The sequence below is a fragment of the Aphelocoma coerulescens genome, chromosome 24 (assembly GCF_041296385.1).
Source record: "Aphelocoma coerulescens isolate FSJ_1873_10779 chromosome 24, UR_Acoe_1.0, whole genome shotgun sequence".
Classification (NCBI taxonomy): domain Eukaryota; kingdom Metazoa; phylum Chordata; class Aves; order Passeriformes; family Corvidae; genus Aphelocoma; species Aphelocoma coerulescens.
In genome coordinates, this window is record NC_091037.1 from 2,058,983 (window position 1) to 2,077,387 (window position 18,405).

General features: G+C 43.1%; 1 protein-coding gene across 1 annotated transcript in view; it reads left to right on the forward strand.

Annotated features, from left to right (window-relative positions):
• The window catches only part of CBL (Cbl proto-oncogene), a 35,665-nt gene that overhangs the window by 6,249 nt on the left and 11,011 nt on the right, over positions 1-18,405 (forward strand). Inside the window, exons 2-10 of the mRNA XM_068994612.1 lie at positions 238-485; positions 10,968-11,114; positions 12,374-12,530; positions 14,009-14,130; positions 14,593-14,730; positions 15,170-15,257; positions 15,663-15,794; positions 16,170-16,373; positions 17,758-17,889. Coding sequence (XP_068850713.1) covers positions 238-485; positions 10,968-11,114; positions 12,374-12,530; positions 14,009-14,130; positions 14,593-14,730; positions 15,170-15,257; positions 15,663-15,794; positions 16,170-16,373; positions 17,758-17,889 — 1,368 coding nt within the window. The remainder of the gene's footprint in view (positions 1-237; positions 486-10,967; positions 11,115-12,373; positions 12,531-14,008; positions 14,131-14,592; positions 14,731-15,169; positions 15,258-15,662; positions 15,795-16,169; positions 16,374-17,757; positions 17,890-18,405) is intronic.

Below are 18,405 nucleotides of genomic sequence, written 5' to 3' on the forward strand. Positions count from 1 at the left end.
GTGCTCTGGGCTGGTTGGCAAGGTGGGGATCGCTCACAGGTTGGACTTGATCTCAGAGGTCTTTCCCAGCCTCAGTGATTCTGGGATTCTGTGATTCCATCTGAATTTGAACACCAAATGGGCTTTGGTGGAGGGAACGTTTCGGAGCGTCGCGTTTGCGACAGTGAATTGTGTTTAACCCCTGATCGTGCTCCTCTCCTCGAGTTTTCACAAAGGTGTTTTCTCCATCACCCACAGGTGGTGCGTCTGTGTCAGAACCCCAAGCTGGCCCTGAAGAACAGCCCTCCCTACATCCTGGACCTGCTGCCTGACACCTACCAGCACCTGCGCACCATCCTGTCCCGCTACGAGGGCAAGATGGAAACCCTGGGTGAGAACGAGTATTTCCGGGTCTTCATGGAGAACCTGATGAAAAAAACCAAGCAGACCATCAGCCTCTTCAAGGAAGGGAAGGAACGGATGTATGAGGAGAACTCCCAGCCTAGGTAATGCAGAGAAATGGTTTTAAGTGTTTATTGTAGGAATTAAATGCGTTGGAAGCTTTGTATTTAAAGTAGATCAGTTGTCGGCTCGTCTTTCATTTTGTACAAAGGCATAGCTGAGGTCAAGGGACATCTTCAAGGTGAACAGCACTTTAAAAAAAAAGATAGGTGGAGGTAGAAGCTGCACTTGCTGAATATAAGGCTCTCTTGAACAAAATAGTATGAATTTAATGTACCTGAGAAGGTGTTTCCTCACCCAGCTTTAAGAAAAGGGAAGACAAGGCAATTTAAGAGTAGAGTAAAGCTCTGGGAAAAATGAATCTTACAAGTTTGTGTAAGGTCTAACAGGCAGAGACATACAAGTTATACATTTGTAACACTAAACTCATTGCAGGTTTTTAAAGTAGATGTTGAATTTTTTTAAAAAAAAGGGGTGGGGGGAAAAAAAAAGTGAAAACCACCCAGTGGCCAAATGTAATTGCCCTGGGGAGAATGTGGTCAACTCCCTGGCAACAACTTGGAATTACTGGAGGGGTAAAAAGTCCTGGCACATGTTTCTGGTTTAATAGTGGACTCTGTGTAGCATACTCCATAATATTGAGCTCCAACCAAAGGCTGTGGCAGTGGCTCCAGAAGGCATTGCTGGTGCTGTTTGGATTGCTGCTGACTGTGTTGAAGAATGAGTTAAGAAATGGACATTTCTTTCTGGAGTGTTGTTAACTGTGTGTATATTGTGATCTGTCATAAATCTGGAATATCTGCTGAGTAAATGATGGCTGTGTCAGTCATGAATCCAAAATCCCTCCTCCAGTGCCTTGGTTTTTCAGAGAGAAGCAAAGAGAAATCATTCCAGAGGGTTAATCATCCTCATTGGTTTGTAATCCAGCTAATTGACTGGAGGGAGCAGGGGAAATGCAGATTGATAGATGTGAATGTCAGGACTGCAGCAGAGGCTGGTGTTCTCACAGCAGGCATGGGAGTCCTTGGGGAATTGCTAATTGTCCCATTTATGAATAAACAGCTTAGCAGGGAAGGAACTGTGGTGAGACTTGTGTTAAACACAGGCATTAAAACAGCATCACATCCTGGCCACTCTGATGGCATCTTCCTCTGCTCTAGGAGCAGCCCAGGAAGCAGCAGGGACTGTTTGGTCCTAAAGGGGTAACACCAGAGAGCCTTTTCCTGGTGCTGAGCTTGGGAACTTCCTCAATTCTTTAATTTGTCACAAAAAAGGACAAGATCAGAGCAGTCAGTGCATGTGATTTGTGTAACAGTTCAACAGATACCTACACAAAGAATGGGGCTTTTGGGTTTTGGGGGATTCTGTTAAATGCTGCACTGCCAGTGCCAGATTCCACAGTTGTGGGAGCTCTTGGAACCAAATCGTTTAAGTGCTATTTGTTAATTAAATTAAATGAATTTTTGCTATAAATACACCTATAAATATAAAATATATATCCTAATCTAAGGTGAAGAAACAGAAATTTTCTCACTTGTTAGGAGTTCAAGAAAAATACTATTTTTTTTTTTTTAGTAAGAATTAATAAATTCAAATACTCCAAGCGTGGGAGAAGCTTTCTGGAAGATGGTCAGTGAAGCAAATCTGGTATTCACAGGGAATGTACTCATGGCATTGTATATATGTATATATACATATATAAAAAATCTAGTTTGCCCTTGATCTCATGCAGGTTTGTGGCCATTAGTCTGCAATGTTTTGAGAACAGGACTTTAAAAGTTTCATAAATGTGTTGTTTTGAATTTTTTGCTGACTTTTCCCCCTGTATTTCTGGAAGCTTTTTTCCTCCTTTCTTCCAGATTTCACATTCATTTTGCTTCCTGTTGTGCATGACCTTCTTTTCTCCCCCAAATGGCTGCTGGTGTAGAGCAAAATGCACTATTTTGACATTTGTGTGAGCAGTGTGCAAGCTGTGCAGGTGTTTGCTCCTACAGACCAGTCGTGAAAAATGACTGAAGCAGGATCAGAACTGCCCTGATCACTTGAGCATCACCCTTCTATTTGTATTATTTCCAACTTGCTCTTTGTGTATTTCCTCTCAGGCATTTGGGAGGTCTCTGTAGCTCCGTGGTTTTGGTGTACAGTGGTTCAGACTATAAATATATAAATTATATATAAAAAAATATATAAACCACGCTTGCTCTTCTCCTGCCTAAACTCATGCTGTGATTTTTGTGAGGAGAGCTCACTTGTTTTATTAGGAGAGCTTTCAAGAGGCTATTTAAATTCTGCTTTAGCTCACTTCCATGTCTGTTTAAAAATTCATGCTGTTGAGGGTGCTTTTAAAGCTCTGTGTGCACTTCCTGACTGATAGGTACGAGCAGTAACTTCTGGTTGCTGTTTAAAACTGAATTTTAGGGAGTAGATCAGGTGCAACTTGGTGACTTGTGAGTAGCTGTGGGTTTTTTGTGGAGATGCTGTGCTGCTCCTCTGAGCTTTGATAGCTAAAGGTAACATCTGCAGGCTTGAAATTAAATGGTGTTTCTAGAGTTAATAATTTTGGATATTTTGTTGTATGCTTGTAATAAGGTAAAGTCAAATCATGCAATAATTGCTTGGTTGTGTGAGGTAATTAACAGGAATTTTTGAGGCTGAGCACATTTCCAGAGCTGCTGCTTCCTTTTCTTTATAGATCCAGGGGTAAATATGTGACTTCTCTATTGTGAACTTCTTGAGGTTTTTTTTTTTAACCAGTGATAACAAAAAAATTATTAAATAAACATCTTTTTTCCCCTGCAGTGATGGTTCCATTGCTTGACAGTGCCATTCTTGCTCTGAACATGCTGAATCTGCCTCAGATCTTGATTTCAGTTTCATTTAGAGGCTCAGTGGTTTTGCTGGACTATTTTTTTTTTTCTGTTTCCATTGCAGAAAGCTTTTACTTCTCAGCTCTCTTGCTTTCACAGAGGAGCTGCAATTTGTCAGCCTTCCACACTACATCAATTACTTATTGCAGCAGTGGTTTTGCAGTTGTGTAAATAGATTACACTTGAATGGCAGGAGTGAAAAATAGCTTGTTGATCAGGAGACAGGTAGAGGAATTGTGTGTTTCTTGGGAAAGGATTAATTAGGCTGAAGAGTCCATTTTTCACCAAAGAATCGAATTTACTAATTATGTTAAACCAGAAGGAAAATTCAGAGAGGTTATTTTCTAAATAAAATCAGAGCACTGCAAATGTTTCCACATTAGAACACAGCTGTGGAAGCTGCAGGGTGAGTGAGGAGAAATAATTACTCAGGATGTGGACTGGATGTTTAAGGAATAGCACAAGTTATTTTTCTAGTTCAGCTGTGGGAAACAAACTGTTACAAGCCCAGTTAACAAAATAAATATATCTGTAGAGAAAATAGGGTTAGGCAGAGAATATAATAAACTTTTTCCATCTAGCATGGAGGTGAAAAAAAGCTTTGGGAAGCTGGTCCATGTTTAATTGTTCTTCTGACAACGGCTTAGGGGATGCTGGCTCAGCAGGATTTCATATTCTTCTCCAGCTCCAATGTTCAGACTCACTAATTTACACAGGAAAAAGATACCAGTGTTTAATGTCTCCTGGAAATGACCATGCATATCTCTAAAGGGGAAGGAAGTGCATGAAGAATGACTTGGAGAAGGAAAAAAAAAAGAAAAATGTTGGAATTTAAAGAGGAAAAAGTTGGAAAACACTTGTGCTAAGCCCTGAACCAGAAAACCCTCTGGGGAAGGGGGGGTTGGTGCTCTAATCTCATCTTTGAGACCTCTTGCACACATTCCTGCCCAGTGAAAACGAGATAGTGCAAAATGTGGAACTCAAATGGTGCATGTGAGTCCTCTTTCTGTCACTTCCTTCTAATACAGCAGCACTTTTTTTCCTTTTTTTTTTTTTAAACAAAACCCACTAGTGTGAAGTCTACATCTGCATTTAAATTAGAGCATCTTAAAGAAAAGAACAGGCTCCAAAGCTGCCCACAAGAAAGGTTTCCTTGCCAGGCTCCAGCATATGAACACTAACTAACTACTTATTACCCAAGAAGAAATTCATTATCATGTAAATGTTGTTGGAGGGGAGGAATGTGAATTATTTCTTTTTAATTTGGTTTTAAATTGCAGTTTAGGTGATAGTTTTGGAACTTAAGTAACACTTAGCATAATTGGCTTAAGCTTGCATTCATTATAGTTTTCTTTCTGTCTAAAATTGGACCACCGTCTTGAAAATCAATTTGTGGACAAATGTAAGATTTCAGATGATTGCATAATAAGGAAGGAAGATTTTTATTCTTCTTTCCTCTCAGAGCCTATAAAATTGTAGAGTTTTATGGGAGGCTGTGGACTTTCTGTTGTGGGTGGAATTACCAGCACGTTGGTTCGTTTGTAGTAATTATCATTGGAAATGTGATGGATTTCTCCATGCTGGCAAAAATGTGCTGCTGCTGCTACTTGGCAACGCTGTCGTGTCTCTTGGGTGCTTGGCTGGTGTGTTCAGGGCAGGAATGCCACATTTGGGATTTCTGGGGTTGGATTTTAGCCCATCCCACCCCCTGCCATGGGCAGGGACACCTTCCACTGTCCCAGGCTGCTCCAGCCTGGCCTTGGGCACTTCCAAGGATCCAGGGGCAGCCACAGCTGCTCTGGGCACCCTGTGCCAGGGCCTGCCCACCCTTAGAATAAAGAACTTCTTAATCTCTATTCTGAACCTGCCCCGGTTCCTTGTCATTGCCACTTGGTATCCAAGAGAATTTTGAGGTGGCTGAAGATTAATCATGAAATACGGAGTCTTCCTTGGTTTAGAAGCAGGACTTTTGTGCTCTGTTCTTCTCTTTAACTATTGCAAATAGCCCCTGAAATATGAATTTGGATTCCAGTGCAGAGAGCCCAAAATTAGGTTTAATGAGAAGTGTCCTGAGCAGTGAGTTTGCTGTGTAATCCCCTTGAATCTGGTAAAGTAAATTAATCTGTTACCTAAGTGAGAGTTTTATCCTTTACCTTGTCAGTCCTCTGAGTGTATGTTGAGCTCTTTAAAGACCTTTAATCATATCAAATGTATTCTTCTCTTTAAAGCTTTTTCTCTAAAATTTAAATTTTAAAAATTGATTTTTAGCTTCTTAACAGTGAAAAAAAAAAAGTAGCACCAGCATTTGTGCCTAAAATAATAATTCCAGATCCTTTAAGGGTCAGTAGGTTTGGTTCTTGTGGTCAGCACAGTGGCCTGATGTCCTTTCTGCTTCACATCAGTCACAGCCATTTGCATACTGATAGGAGGATATAAAGGTTTTGGGTGGTTTGTGGCTTGCAGGGTGTTTTGTGTGGCACTTTGAACTGATGGGCAGGCTCTGCTCACAGAACTCAAGGTGTTTATATATATTTATGTGAGCTGAAAAGTGCCAGGATTCAGCAGTGTAAGGAAACTGTCCCGTAATACCTAAAGCACTGAGAAAGAACGAGCTGAGGGTGAAAAATTCTACAGAACCAGCAAATATTTCATATTAGGTTGTTCTTTTAGTTGTCCTGAGGAAATCTGTCAATGCTAGAGAGCTGCAGCCCAGCCTGACTCTGTAAGGTGCCTTCTGTTGAGCCAGCAATAGTTAAGTGGAATTTCATTCACTTCCTGTGTTGCAAGTTTTGTTGAAAGTAGTTCCACCGTTTCTATTTTTAACCCCGATCTCTGCGTGGAGAGGACGCCCGAGCTGTCTCAGGGTTACAAAAGACAGCTTGGGATCAGCTCGAGCATTTCCACTCACTGCTGCTGTGAACGTGAACGCACAGAAATCTCCTGGCTGGGGTGGGAGCACAATGAAGATTGAATTCTTTTTGAAGCCAGGCACATCAAACTCTCTGCTGAAATCAAACTGCTCCTGCCTGGTGCATCCGAAAGCCTCTGTGACATGAGAACCTCTCACATCTCTGTGGTTTCTGAAAGGTGCATTTCACTTGTTAAAGTCGTTAAAAGAGCTGTTTGGTTTTGGTTTTTTTTTTTTTTAATTAATTTTTTAGCTCTTCAAGTATAAAATCATAAGATGCAGTTATAGGAAAAAACCTGTGGGTTTGTGGTTTGGTTTATTTTAAGTAGTGGAGCTTGCACTTAACTCCAGTGGATCCTCACCTTGTCCCCTAAACAGAATCTGGTGGTAAAGAGTGTAAGAATAAGAAATGAGGACAATAATTACAGAGAAGTGAAGCATTCTGAGGTTGCTTTCTTGTGCTCCAGCTCATAATTCCTCTGTGTTTGTAGCATGCCTTCAGCAGAAGGAGCTTTGCAGACACGACGGTATGTGCACGTCAAATTACGGCATGTGAGCACAATATTGTGACTAAATCAGCCTGGCGAGCTGATCCTTGCTACGTGTGAGGAACTAAATTACACTGTGTCAGCTGGGTAGTTCTGAAGGAGGTGAGAAATACTGGAAGAAAATGAAAAAATTGTAGCTGGCAGTGGCAGAAACTAGCCACGGTAACATTGCCTTGAGGGGAAAAGGCATTTAGTCACAAAGCACATTAATTTAACTAATTGTGTCAGCGTGGCTGAGAGAGACATCCCTGATTAAACCATCCTCTGCCCTTAATGGCTTTCCAAGACGGAGCCCATACGGTGGAAAAACGCTTTTCTCCAGGAAACTGGGGAAGAAAAATCTGCTGAGGGTCTGGGGGGAGAGACAACAGCACCAGAACCCCCAGCTGGAGCTGGCCATGGGGGGCTGCACATGGAGGGGCCTCCTCGGCCTCTTGAATTCCACACAGATGTGTGGAGCAAACCCATCCTGAGGCAGGAAGGAAGGAGCAGAACCGCAGCGGAGGGGCTCGGAGCAGGAAGGAGGGGGGGACCCGTCTGTGAAATTGGGGAGCCAGCGGGGCATGGGGTAACTGAGGAAACGCTCTTGCTTCATGCTGGTTTTGGTTCCCCAAAGCAGTTGTGTCTTTAGAGCCCGGTGAGTGTTGAGGCAGCAGGGTTTGGCAGCAGGGTTTGGCAGCAGGGTTTGGCAGCAGGGTTTGGCAGCAGGGACTGCAGCTGAGCAGGCGCTGGAGCTGCTGCTGCCTTGTTACAGGAACAATTCTCAGCTCACTCTGTGTGCACAAGGACTGATGCCTCCGTGCTCGAGCCGCAGGTGTTCCTCACGAGTGAAACACTTGGTTACTGAATACAGTGGAAAAATATCGGGCTTTTTACATTTTCACTTGTTGATTCATTATTTCTGACCGTAATAAACTGAAAGCTTTGCGCGTACGTGTGAAAGCGCTCCGGGATGTGAAATCCCACCTCGGCTGCGGCTGTTGCTGTCTCTGGCTGTAACCACGGAACAGAAACGGGCTCTGGTGCTTTGAAGCTGGCCCAGGTGTTGCCTCCAGCTGGCTGCACACAGCGGGGAGAGCTCACTGATGTGGCCTGTGGTCCCTGGGTAACGTTTTCAGCAGTGCTGGGGTGACAGGTGTTTAAATTCCCCAGCAGCAGGGTTTAGGTGCTGCAGTCAGTGCTTCCCAGACTGTGCTTGGCAACCTCTGGTGCAGCCCTCGGTGACAGTTTTGTGTGGATTACTGTGTATAGCTAGAATTTTGAGAGAGGGCCATCATGGGACATTGCTGGAGGTCTGTGGCCAAAACTGTTTGGGAATCTCTTGTCTAAGACACTTAAATACTCTTTGAATATATGAGCCTTTTTCTGGGAGTACATTCACATCTGTTTAGTTGAAGCAATGGCCATAAGAACAGTTCTGATGTTACTAAAAATAAAATCACCAGTAAACTTTGATACACCAATAAAAATACTCTGTAGAATTGCAAATGTTTATTTGGTCTGTATACATTTACAAATATGTAAATTGTTTTACATTAAAATTTAAACCCTTTTAGCATAGGATTGGTAACTATTTGCTGTATGTAAAAGCCACTAACACAAACTATTTTGCAATTTTCTGCTCTTTATGTTCACTTCCTGTGGTTTTTCCTGTTGTTTACCTACAATATAGCTGAATATTTATTCCAAAATATGATAATCTTGAGAATTTAAAATGTTCAGCTCTCAGAAATGTTTTTGGAAACTGAGTCCTTCAATGTGTGTGTGTGTAAAACTATTTGTTTATCCATCCTTAAGCCTGAGGAAGTTCTTACTTCTCTCATTAACTGATGTACTCAGCTGAGTGCAAGCACTTCCTGGAGCTCAGCTGAGGCAGAAGGCTCTTGGGCAGAAGAGATAAACACTGGACACAGGAATATTCCCCAGCTTCTTGCAGTGTTTTGTTTAAACCATGCACTTGTTCAGGGTCAGAAATGCATCAAAGTCTTGTCTGTCATACCCAAACTTCCCCACATTGTGCTGGGCAGCAATAGGAGAGTACAAAATCATTAGCAGGTTCATTAAAGCCTCCATTTTTATAAACTCAATTTTAAAAATACCGTTTATTTTGCTCGGGTTGTAGATGGATTAAATGATTGATAACAGCATGGTGTTTGCTTTTTCTTCTTGCGCTAACACAAACTGTCCTCTTTTTTTGTCACTTTATGGGAGTGAGGACTTTCAGAGGTCCACAGCTCACACCTCTGATTTGCAATTTTCCAGTGTTTGTGAGCCAAAGGCATTGCAGGGACGCGGTGGGGATGTCCATGAGGGAGGGAGCTGGGGTGTGAATTTACAGTTCAATCATCTTCCCTGGACCACGAGCTCAGAATCGGAGCCTTCCCTTGGTAAATGCAAAGAGAAATACGCAGCTTTGGATTACTTAACGTGCCACCAGGGTGGGGAGATGCACAAAGCAAACTGCAGAACTGCTTTAAAATACCCACTTTGAGTGTGCAGCACAGCCAGAGACAGCTGGGGAATGGGACAGCTCGTGGAAGAGCAGCTGGGGGCTTTTTCCTCGTGTTAATCCCAAGCACCTGCTGTGGTCAGACATGTATGAAATGACAAAAACCAGAATTCCTTGTGTAGCTGGTGCCTTCCATAAGTACTTTGAGCAGCTTTCACTGCTGCACACAAAATGTAGCTGAATAAAGAAGGGTAAGAGAGAACTGCTGTCAGAGAAGATGCAGAGTTTTGGGCCCTTCTCATCTACCCAGACTGTGTCAGAGTATGGAGAAAGGGCTTGTGTGGGGCTGAGTAGGTACGAGAATATATGTCAAACAATAGGGTCACTTCCAGTTGAGTTTAGACTCTGTGAAAATGTGGAAAAATGTCCCAAATGTCCAGGGAATTTTGGCTGAAAGGCTGGAGGCACATTAGCAGGGTAAGTCCTTCAAGCAGGAATAGCATGTCTGGAGCAAGTGGTATCTGGAAAAACATCAAAGATGAAGTGGATAGGAACCAAAATTGGTGAAAGGCTGGAGCCTGGGGGAGCAGAGTTTGCTGCCAAAAACAGGTGTCTTCTGCAACAGCAGCAAACTTGGGGAGAAAGATGGGAAAATGAGAAAATACAATGTGACTGGGGATGTTCTGTGTTCCCCCTCTGTGGTTCAGTGTTTAAATAATCAGTGCCATAAGTGAGCCTGTGCAATGCCTGGGTGGTGGATGCAGTTTTCTGATCAGCTCTGCTGTGTTGGGCAGAGCTCACAAGTTGTTCTTTCCCACATGATGCCAGTTTCTTCTTTTACCTTCAAGCACGTGATGTGGGGGTGAAAAAACCCTCTGGCCTAGAAATAAGCCTGTCTCTTTTCAGGAAGTTTTCCTAGCGATGGAGTGGAGAAGAAGAGAGGCATCCTTTATTTGGATAAAGGAGTGAGAGAAAGAAGTGCCTCTGGTGAACAGAATAGCAGAGAATATCTATTCTCTTCTGCAGCTTTCCTGCTCCAGCTTAAAAAAGGGCATATGCTGAGGGATAGAGCACTCCTGATACCTCAATGTCATCAGGCAGAGAAGGGACTTGGGGTACCAGCTGTAATTCAAATTGGATAATTAAACACAAAGTGTTTGAGAGCCCCGACCACGAAGCTTTTGTGGGAAAGTTATTACCATTTTAGGAAAAACCTGCAGGTGTTTTTGCATTCCCTTGGGAGCTTGGGCCTGTTATTATCAGTTAGACATTCCCTGAGCAAATCTATTGTGTTGGGAGCCTCTGGAGACCTGGGAAGACATTCAGCTTCCATTGTCTGGGGCTCAGTAGTAGTTTTATGTGCTCTCAAAGGGAATTTTCAGACCCAAGACCAAAGAGGGCTGATGAGGTTTTGTCTTCAATACTCAATAGGTGAGGTCTGACTATTGGTTTTGCAGTTTCTGTGAATGTGTTTTTCCACAGGAGGGTTTTTGCCTTGGAAATAGCCTGCCCACCTTAAAGAGATTATACAGAGTTTGTCATTGTGGAAAATGTCTTGGCAAACACAGGCCTTGCTGGTAATTCCCGTGTTTTGGATGTTCTGAATGCTGGGGAAACACTTGAAAGAGAGCCCCAAATAAGAGTTTTGCATGCTGGGATCATTCTTAAATTGCAATAACCACTGGTTCTGCTTTGTTCAGAGTGATAAACTCTATTTTTTTCTGAAAAACAATTGTTTTTATGGTCCTTTGCAGGAGGAACCTGACCAAGCTGTCCCTGATATTCAGCCACATGCTAGCAGAACTCAAAGGCATTTTCCCCAGTGGCCTCTTCCAGGGAGACACATTCCGGATCACCAAGGCAGATGCTGCAGAATTTTGGAGAAAGGCTTTTGGTGAAAAGTAAGTTCCTAACTCCACTTAAAAATAGAAGTGTGGGAGCAAATTGCATGCAGTGTTTTTTAAGAAGTCTGTTTGGCCATCCACAAATGGCTTGGTCAGGTTAAAATAAATGATGGAAGAGACCCACTGGTCATGTGTCCTTCTCTGGGGTGAGGTAAGGAATTATTCCTACTTTAAATTTCCCAGGTTTTGTCCTGTATGGTTTTAAATGTGTCAAGTGGTGAGTCTTTCCCCACTTTCCCCAGGAGACTCTTGTATTGTCACAGTGTTTCCCTTGATCATTCAGCTTAAATTTTCCTCTCCTTGATTTAATTCTTTAACTTGTAAGTAAGGTCTGCAAGCTATGCAAAATAATCCTTTCTTCTTCTAAAGGTTACCATGCCCCCAACATGGGTTGTTCTTTAGCTAAGCCATTCTATTATATTCTTTTCATCTTCCCTCCAATTAGTCTTTCCAATCATTTACTCACCTCTCTTCTTCTTTGAATTTCTGTTTGCAAAATGGCTTTGCTAAGAGTGAGGGGGAAAGGGAAATGCAACAATCTTTGTGTGCAGACTGCTGAAATGTCAGGTTTAATTTCTCTATCTAATGAAACACTGACTAAATGAGCCATGGAGGTGTTCACAGCAGTGTTTGGGGATTAAAGTTAATGGATTGGGTACTGCTTTCAAACTGAGGGAACTGAGGTACTTCACCTAAAGAGTTTAATTAGTAGCTGTCAGAACAAAAAGCTGTAATATATTTACTCATGAATAGCACAGTTGTCTGAAGTGAGGCATTTTCTTTCTATGCTTCTATTCCACTTGATATATTAAAAGAAGGAAAATATTCCTTTAAACAGGAGCTTGTGTTTTGGCTTCTGATTATCTTCCTTCTCCAGTTAATCCTTCTTTAGACAGTTGTTTGCAGCTTTTTTTTTTTTAGCCACCTAGATTTAACTCCTCCACCAGCTGCAACATCATGAAATTATTATCAGGTGATGCTGTGATAGGACTGCAGAAAGAGGGGAAGGAGAAAGCAGAGGGGGACTTCTAAATCCAAATTTTTGCATGTACAGAGAAGATTGTCTTAAGTTCATTTCTCTGCTGATTTCCTGCTGTCCCAAGAAATCTGTGTTTGTGTAACGTGAATAAATCTCTCGTGGGTGTTTTTGATTTTTCTCTGTTCTGTCATCACAACATGGATACTCACAAAAACAATGTGTAGGTGTGCACATGGTGGGGGTCCTCAGCCATATCCCATTCCCTGGTTTTCCCCAGGACCATTGTTCCTTGGAAAAGCTTCCGCCAGGCCCTGCATGAGGTGCATCCCATCAGCTCAGGGCTGGAGGCCATGGCCCTGAAGTCAACCATCGACCTGACGTGCAATGACTACATTTCAGTATTTGAGTTTGACATCTTCACACGGCTCTTCCAGGTAAGAATTGAGGAAGGGGTATCACTTAAGGTGTCTCAGTGCTTCAGGTTAAACTCTTTATTCCAGGCTAATATTTTACACACATTATATGTACTGTATGAGATTTGATTGTGTTGCACTCCATCCCTTAAACATTAATACTTAAGACCCCACATTGCAGTAAAAGCGGGTAATATTTCTGTAGGATAAAAGGCTGGCTGTAGGATAAAAGATTCCCTAAATATACACTGCAACTCCCAGGCACATTCAGCATCCTGCCATGAATCAGGTTTTCCCTTTCAAAGGTCACTTTGAGACTGAAGTTCTGACACAGCTTCTGCAAGCCAGGAAATGCGAAGCTCAGTTTATCACTCTGTCCTCTCTTGTCCCTTTCTTTATTGTCAGATTTATTTTCCATGGGGGTTGTTCAGGATGGAGCTCAAGCATGAGAATTTGGGCTTTCTATCTTTTGAACTGACACAGCCAGGATGTTGTGGTCATGTCTGTGTGTGTGAGAAATCTCTGTATCACTGAAGTGATATTAATAGTAGGTAAAATTCTTCCCCACAGTCTCTAGTACTGCTAAATTCAAAAACACAGCTTCTGATGGTACAATTGGGTATTTACAAGAACAATCACTTACTTCTTTGGCTCTGACTTGCCTTTTCCCATGTGATAGGGTGGGTTGTAATTAAGATATGTCTAGATGAAGAATTCCCATGTTTGGTGTTGCAATGTAGCTGATCTCATTCAGCACTTTTTCCAACTGTCATACATAAAGAACAAGTCAAGAGCTACTGCAGATTCCAGGGGAAGCAGAGTTCTTAGGGAGTGCTGGTATTTTCTTGTAGACAAGTAAAAAACCTTGGAAAAATCAGGTGAGATTTAGACACCCAAGCCCTTCTCAGGGTCGAGAGCTTTCGAACGATTGTTACAACTTTTGGGGCATCATTTGAAAGAATATTTGAGATGTATGTGCTGGTTTCTTTATTCAGGTCTGAGATCAGCCTTACCACACCCCGGTGAGGTTGGGGTGATGAGGAATAGTCACAAGTTACTGACAGTGAAACTGAGACACACAGGGGAGGTCACTGTCCCGAGGCTGTGCAGGAAGTCGGTGTTGGAGAGCAGACCAGTCATGGTTCCTGGGCCTGTGCAAAATCTCATTAAACTCCTGCCTTCATCCCTGTCTGGGGAATGAGTCATTTTCTCTGCAGAAGCAGCACAATTGATGGCTATTCTTGAGCTGTGACCTCAGTGACTTCTCCTTTAGTATTTATTAAAGGAGTTTTGATTAAGGTCTGTCTTAGGTGATGATTTGATCCCCAGCAAGTGAGGAACTCAAATGCCAAGTGCTGCATGGGAGTGCATGTTTTGGTTTCTCTACTGGATTTGTGATGGAATAGAAAATGTTTCTCTAACTGAAGAACCCTTTGACTCAGGAATATTGACCCTTTTCAGAAGTGTGTGGTTAATTTGTTTCTTTGTTGCTGCTGCAGCCCTGGTCGTCTTTGCTGAGGAACTGGAACAGCCTGGCAGTGACTCACCCTGGGTATATGGCATTCCTCACCTATGACGAGGTGAAGGCCCGGCTGCAGAAATTCATTCACAAACCTGGCAGGTGAGAGAGAGCTCAGCCAGCAGGGCCCTGCTGGGAGGTTCTTCCTGACACCACTGATTGCAGCAGGGCTGACAGATTCTCTGTGTTCCTTTCTGGAGGTTATGTGATTACTTCTGGGCTGCTTTTAAACATGAAAACCTCCTGTAGTCTGTTTGTTGTTGGCTTGTTGAAAGTTAATTTGGAACAAATGATTTTAAGGATGTTAAGTTCCCTTGCTCTGGATTCTGGGTTTCATTTCACCTGGAGGCCAGTGCTTGGATTCTTTCCTCATTTTGTATGGTGTTTCAAAGTTTCCCTTTGAACTGCCTGGGATCAGTTGAGGAAAGCTGGTACAAATCATCAAGTCATTCCTACTAATTTTTATTTGCTGTCTTGATATGGCCAGACTAAGGCTGCCTACATGTCATTTAATCTTTTCTGCCTGTTCCACACTGAGGTTTCTTTTCCTTTGTGTGTTTTTAGTTACATTTTCCGATTGAGCTGTACCCGCCTGGGTCAGTGGGCCATTGGCTATGTCACTGCAGATGGGAACATTCTCCAGACAATCCCCCACAACAAACCTCTTTTCCAAGCACTGATTGATGGCTTCAGGGAAGGCTTGTAAGTAACTTGATAAAAATTAAGACCTTGATTCAACAAAGCAGTTAAATCTTGAATAGTCCCATTGCTGTCAGTGGAATAACTCATTGCTGAACTATTTTGGCACTCAAGAATTACTGACAGCTGTCTTTGCACTGGAGAGCTGGGCAGTAGCAGATGATAAATGTGCAGTAGTGTTTCCCTTCTCATAAATCCCTTGTTTTGTCAAGCCCTTAATTTGAGCCAATACTTTTAAGAATAATATGTTTGATTTTGGTCCAATCATAAAATTCTTCCAAAACTTTAGAATTCAGAATACCTTGAATTCCCAGCCCTTGCTTCTCCCCTTCATTCTTTCATCGTTGCCACCCCCAAAAGAAGCCTTATATGTGTGTGTGTGTGTGTGTGTACATGTGTGCTCATGCACATATAGAGATATTTTTTTCCCAACTGCTTCCAGTTATTTATTTCCCGACGGCCGGAATCAGAATCCTGACTTGACTGGCTTGTGTGAGCCCACACCTCAGGACCACATTAAAGTTACACAGGTGAGTAAAATATTCCATCCCATCAAACTCTCTGCCTTTCTCCCTAATTCCCACCCTCCTTAGCTGTTCATACACCTCTGCCAAACTTGGTATTCCCAAGACTTGTTTTTAAGGCTGCAGTATTTTAGAGGAACTACAGAAATCTTTCGTGATAGGGATGGGCAGAGGAGATTGCAAAGACAGATTTTAGGGGTTTATTTTTAGAATATTCTGCCAAATATTGATGTTTTTGTGCCATTCAACATGTCTTGAACCCTGCTTTTCTTGGGACGCTTAACTGGAAATTTTGGATAATTTGAACCCTACTTTTTTCAGAGCTTGACAGATGCATCTAGCACATGGAATTACAGTGAAATCTTTGCAGACTTCTGTTCTCCCTGTGATTTTATGCTGTCTTTCCCTCAGGAACAATATGAGCTGTACTGTGAGATGGGCTCCACGTTCCAACTGTGTAAAATCTGTGCTGAGAACGACAAGGATGTGAAGATCGAACCTTGTGGGCACCTGATGTGCACCTCCTGTCTCACAGCCTGGCAGGTGAGCCTTGTCCTCTTCTTTTATCTCTCTGAGGGCAGCTGCCTGCTCTTTTACAGATATATTCTCTTCTCAGAACTGTTCAGGTGTGGAGAGAAGGCAGCAGAAACATTGAGCTCATAATGTCACTGCATCAGAAGCTGTTTAGATGCCTGATCTCTTAATATGGAACAGACAAAAACTGTGAGAACTGGCTAAAAAGCTGCTTTTCTACTTCAAGGAGAAAATATTCTGTATTTGTAGCCCAGTTTGCCTTTGTCTTCCTCTCAGCTGAAAGCTACCTGCCAAAAAGCAGGTTAAAAGCCGATTGCTTATGAAGCAGGTGATAATCTGTGCACCCCAAAGGCTGCTGTGACAGATCTCTTCTGGCCCCTGCAGGAATCAGAAGGCCAAGGTTGTCCCTTCTGCCGCTGTGAGATCAAAGGCACGGAGCCAATCGTGGTGGATCCGTTTGATCCCAGAGGAGGAGGAGGATTGTCCAGGCAAGGGGCAGAAGGAACCCCCTCTCCCAATTACGATGACGACGACGATGACAAAGCTGATGATTCCCTCTTCATGATGAAAGAACTCGCTGGTACCAAAGTAAGGTCACTGGAATGGGTGCTGATAAATGTGGCAGTGCCTTTTCTCCAGCAGTTTTCTCTTCATGATTTGTGCCTGTGATGGTCCTCAGACCTTGTAACAGAAAAGATGGAAAACAGCGGTTTAGGTCCGGTTTTGTGAGCTCGCTTCACACTGTCAGTTTGGGATCACACTTTGAAGCCTTTGATCTTTTGTGTGTTGTCTTGGAGGAATCCCTAGAGGGGTGAAACAGCTGGCCTGACCTGCTGGAAGACCTGGTTTTGGAACACTCCTCTGGGTGTTAGGTTTTGATTTCCTAGCCAGATTTCACCCAGATCAGCAAAAATCCGTCCATTTTTCCCCAGTGGTGGATCCAGCCAGGCAGGTACAGCCTTCCCAAGGTCCTGATGAATAACAAGGTAGAGGGCAGGCTGTTCTGCTGAGGAACTCAATTTGGCTGTCATCTTTTCATATGGTGGCTGATAAATTTGTCTAATAAAGGTGTGATAACTCTGCCTTTAGTGCTGCTTCCCTCCAGGAGCTGTGTACAAGACAGGTGTTCTTTGTGGACCCCTGCGTGGTTTTTTCATTTCATTTTCATTTTTCATTTCAAAATCTGATTGCTGCTCTTGCATTGTTTTCCTGCATAAAGAACTGGGTTTGAATTTGGCTAATCTTAATAGCTGAATCAACTAAAATAAGCTGCATTTCAGAAAGAATTTTCTCCTCTGGTTTACCTAGAGTCTTATTTCCCTTCATCTTCCACCCTGTAAATAATGTACTAATCAGTAAACACTATTCCTGGAGGGTTTTATGTACATATTTTGGGGAAGCAAAGCAATTTCCTTGGTGTGACATCCTGTCAATGTTGATACTCTGTTGGCTTTAGTGAGCTCAAACATGCATGAAGCTTTTCAAAATTAAAAAGCACTAGCTTTGACTGTAAAAAAGAGAAACTAAAGAGAAGAACAGGCACTGTTCTGCTTTGCTAAGTGGAAAACCAGCTTTCCAGGGACAAAACGGGAAGGTTTGGTGCGCATCAGTGCTCTGTAGTCAAGGCAGTTTGCACAGGGACAGGAAGGTTTGCAGCAGATCGTGCCCTCTGGTGTTGAAAACCAGCTTTTCCCTGCTCAGGGCCCACTGAGGCAGGTTTGTTACTCCCTCAGAACAGCTTGGTTGATGTTTCCAGGTGTGCATTTGCGGTGGTGTCTCACAGCTAAGCCCATTCCTCAGTGATTGCTCCGAGTGCTGCAGTGCTGGGAACTGGCTGCATTCCTGGAGGATGGCTGCTACTCACAGAGCAATTTGTCACCAATATTGCAGCCAGACAGCTGGAAAGCCTCTCCAGAGGACAGGAATTCTGTGGGTTGAGCCGTGTGCTGACTGTGCCCTTGTCCCCTCTCAGGTGGAGCGTCCTCCCTCGCCGTTCTCGGTGGCTCCTCAGGCCACCCTCCCTCCCGTGCCCCCTCGCCTGGACCTGCTGCAGCAGCGAGTGGCCAACCCCCCCGGGGCCTCCAGCCCTGGCACCACTTCCAAGGTCAGACAGGCTCCTTTCACCTTCAGCTGTGATTGGGATGGGGCAGGCAGGGAGCACAACAATCTGGTGACCCCAATGTGTTCTCTGTGACGTCCCCAAGTACTTTCTTCCTTTTCAGTCCAGCCTCCCTTACTACCTTACTCCCTGAACTACCAAATTATTGTTACTACCATCATATTCCCTGGTTTTCAGCCTCAATCCCTGCTCCCTGTAGCCTTTAGATTTTCCTTGTATTTTGTTCTAGCTAAGACAGAAGGTATCATATTTCTCTCCCAACTTTTCTGCACTCAATTTTACGTCAAGCATTGTTTTAGATAGAAAATGAAGGAAGGAATTCAATGTGTGTGACTGGGAGAAATTAACTGGCTTTCTGATTGATCAGCAGAAGGCAGTAGGATGATCTTGGTGGCATTAAGTTAATGGTTCTTGAGATGCAGCAGCAGTTTTTCATCTGGTTTGGATGAAATAATGAAATTAGGAAAGTTCAAGCAGAAGAAAATACCTATTTCTGTGAAT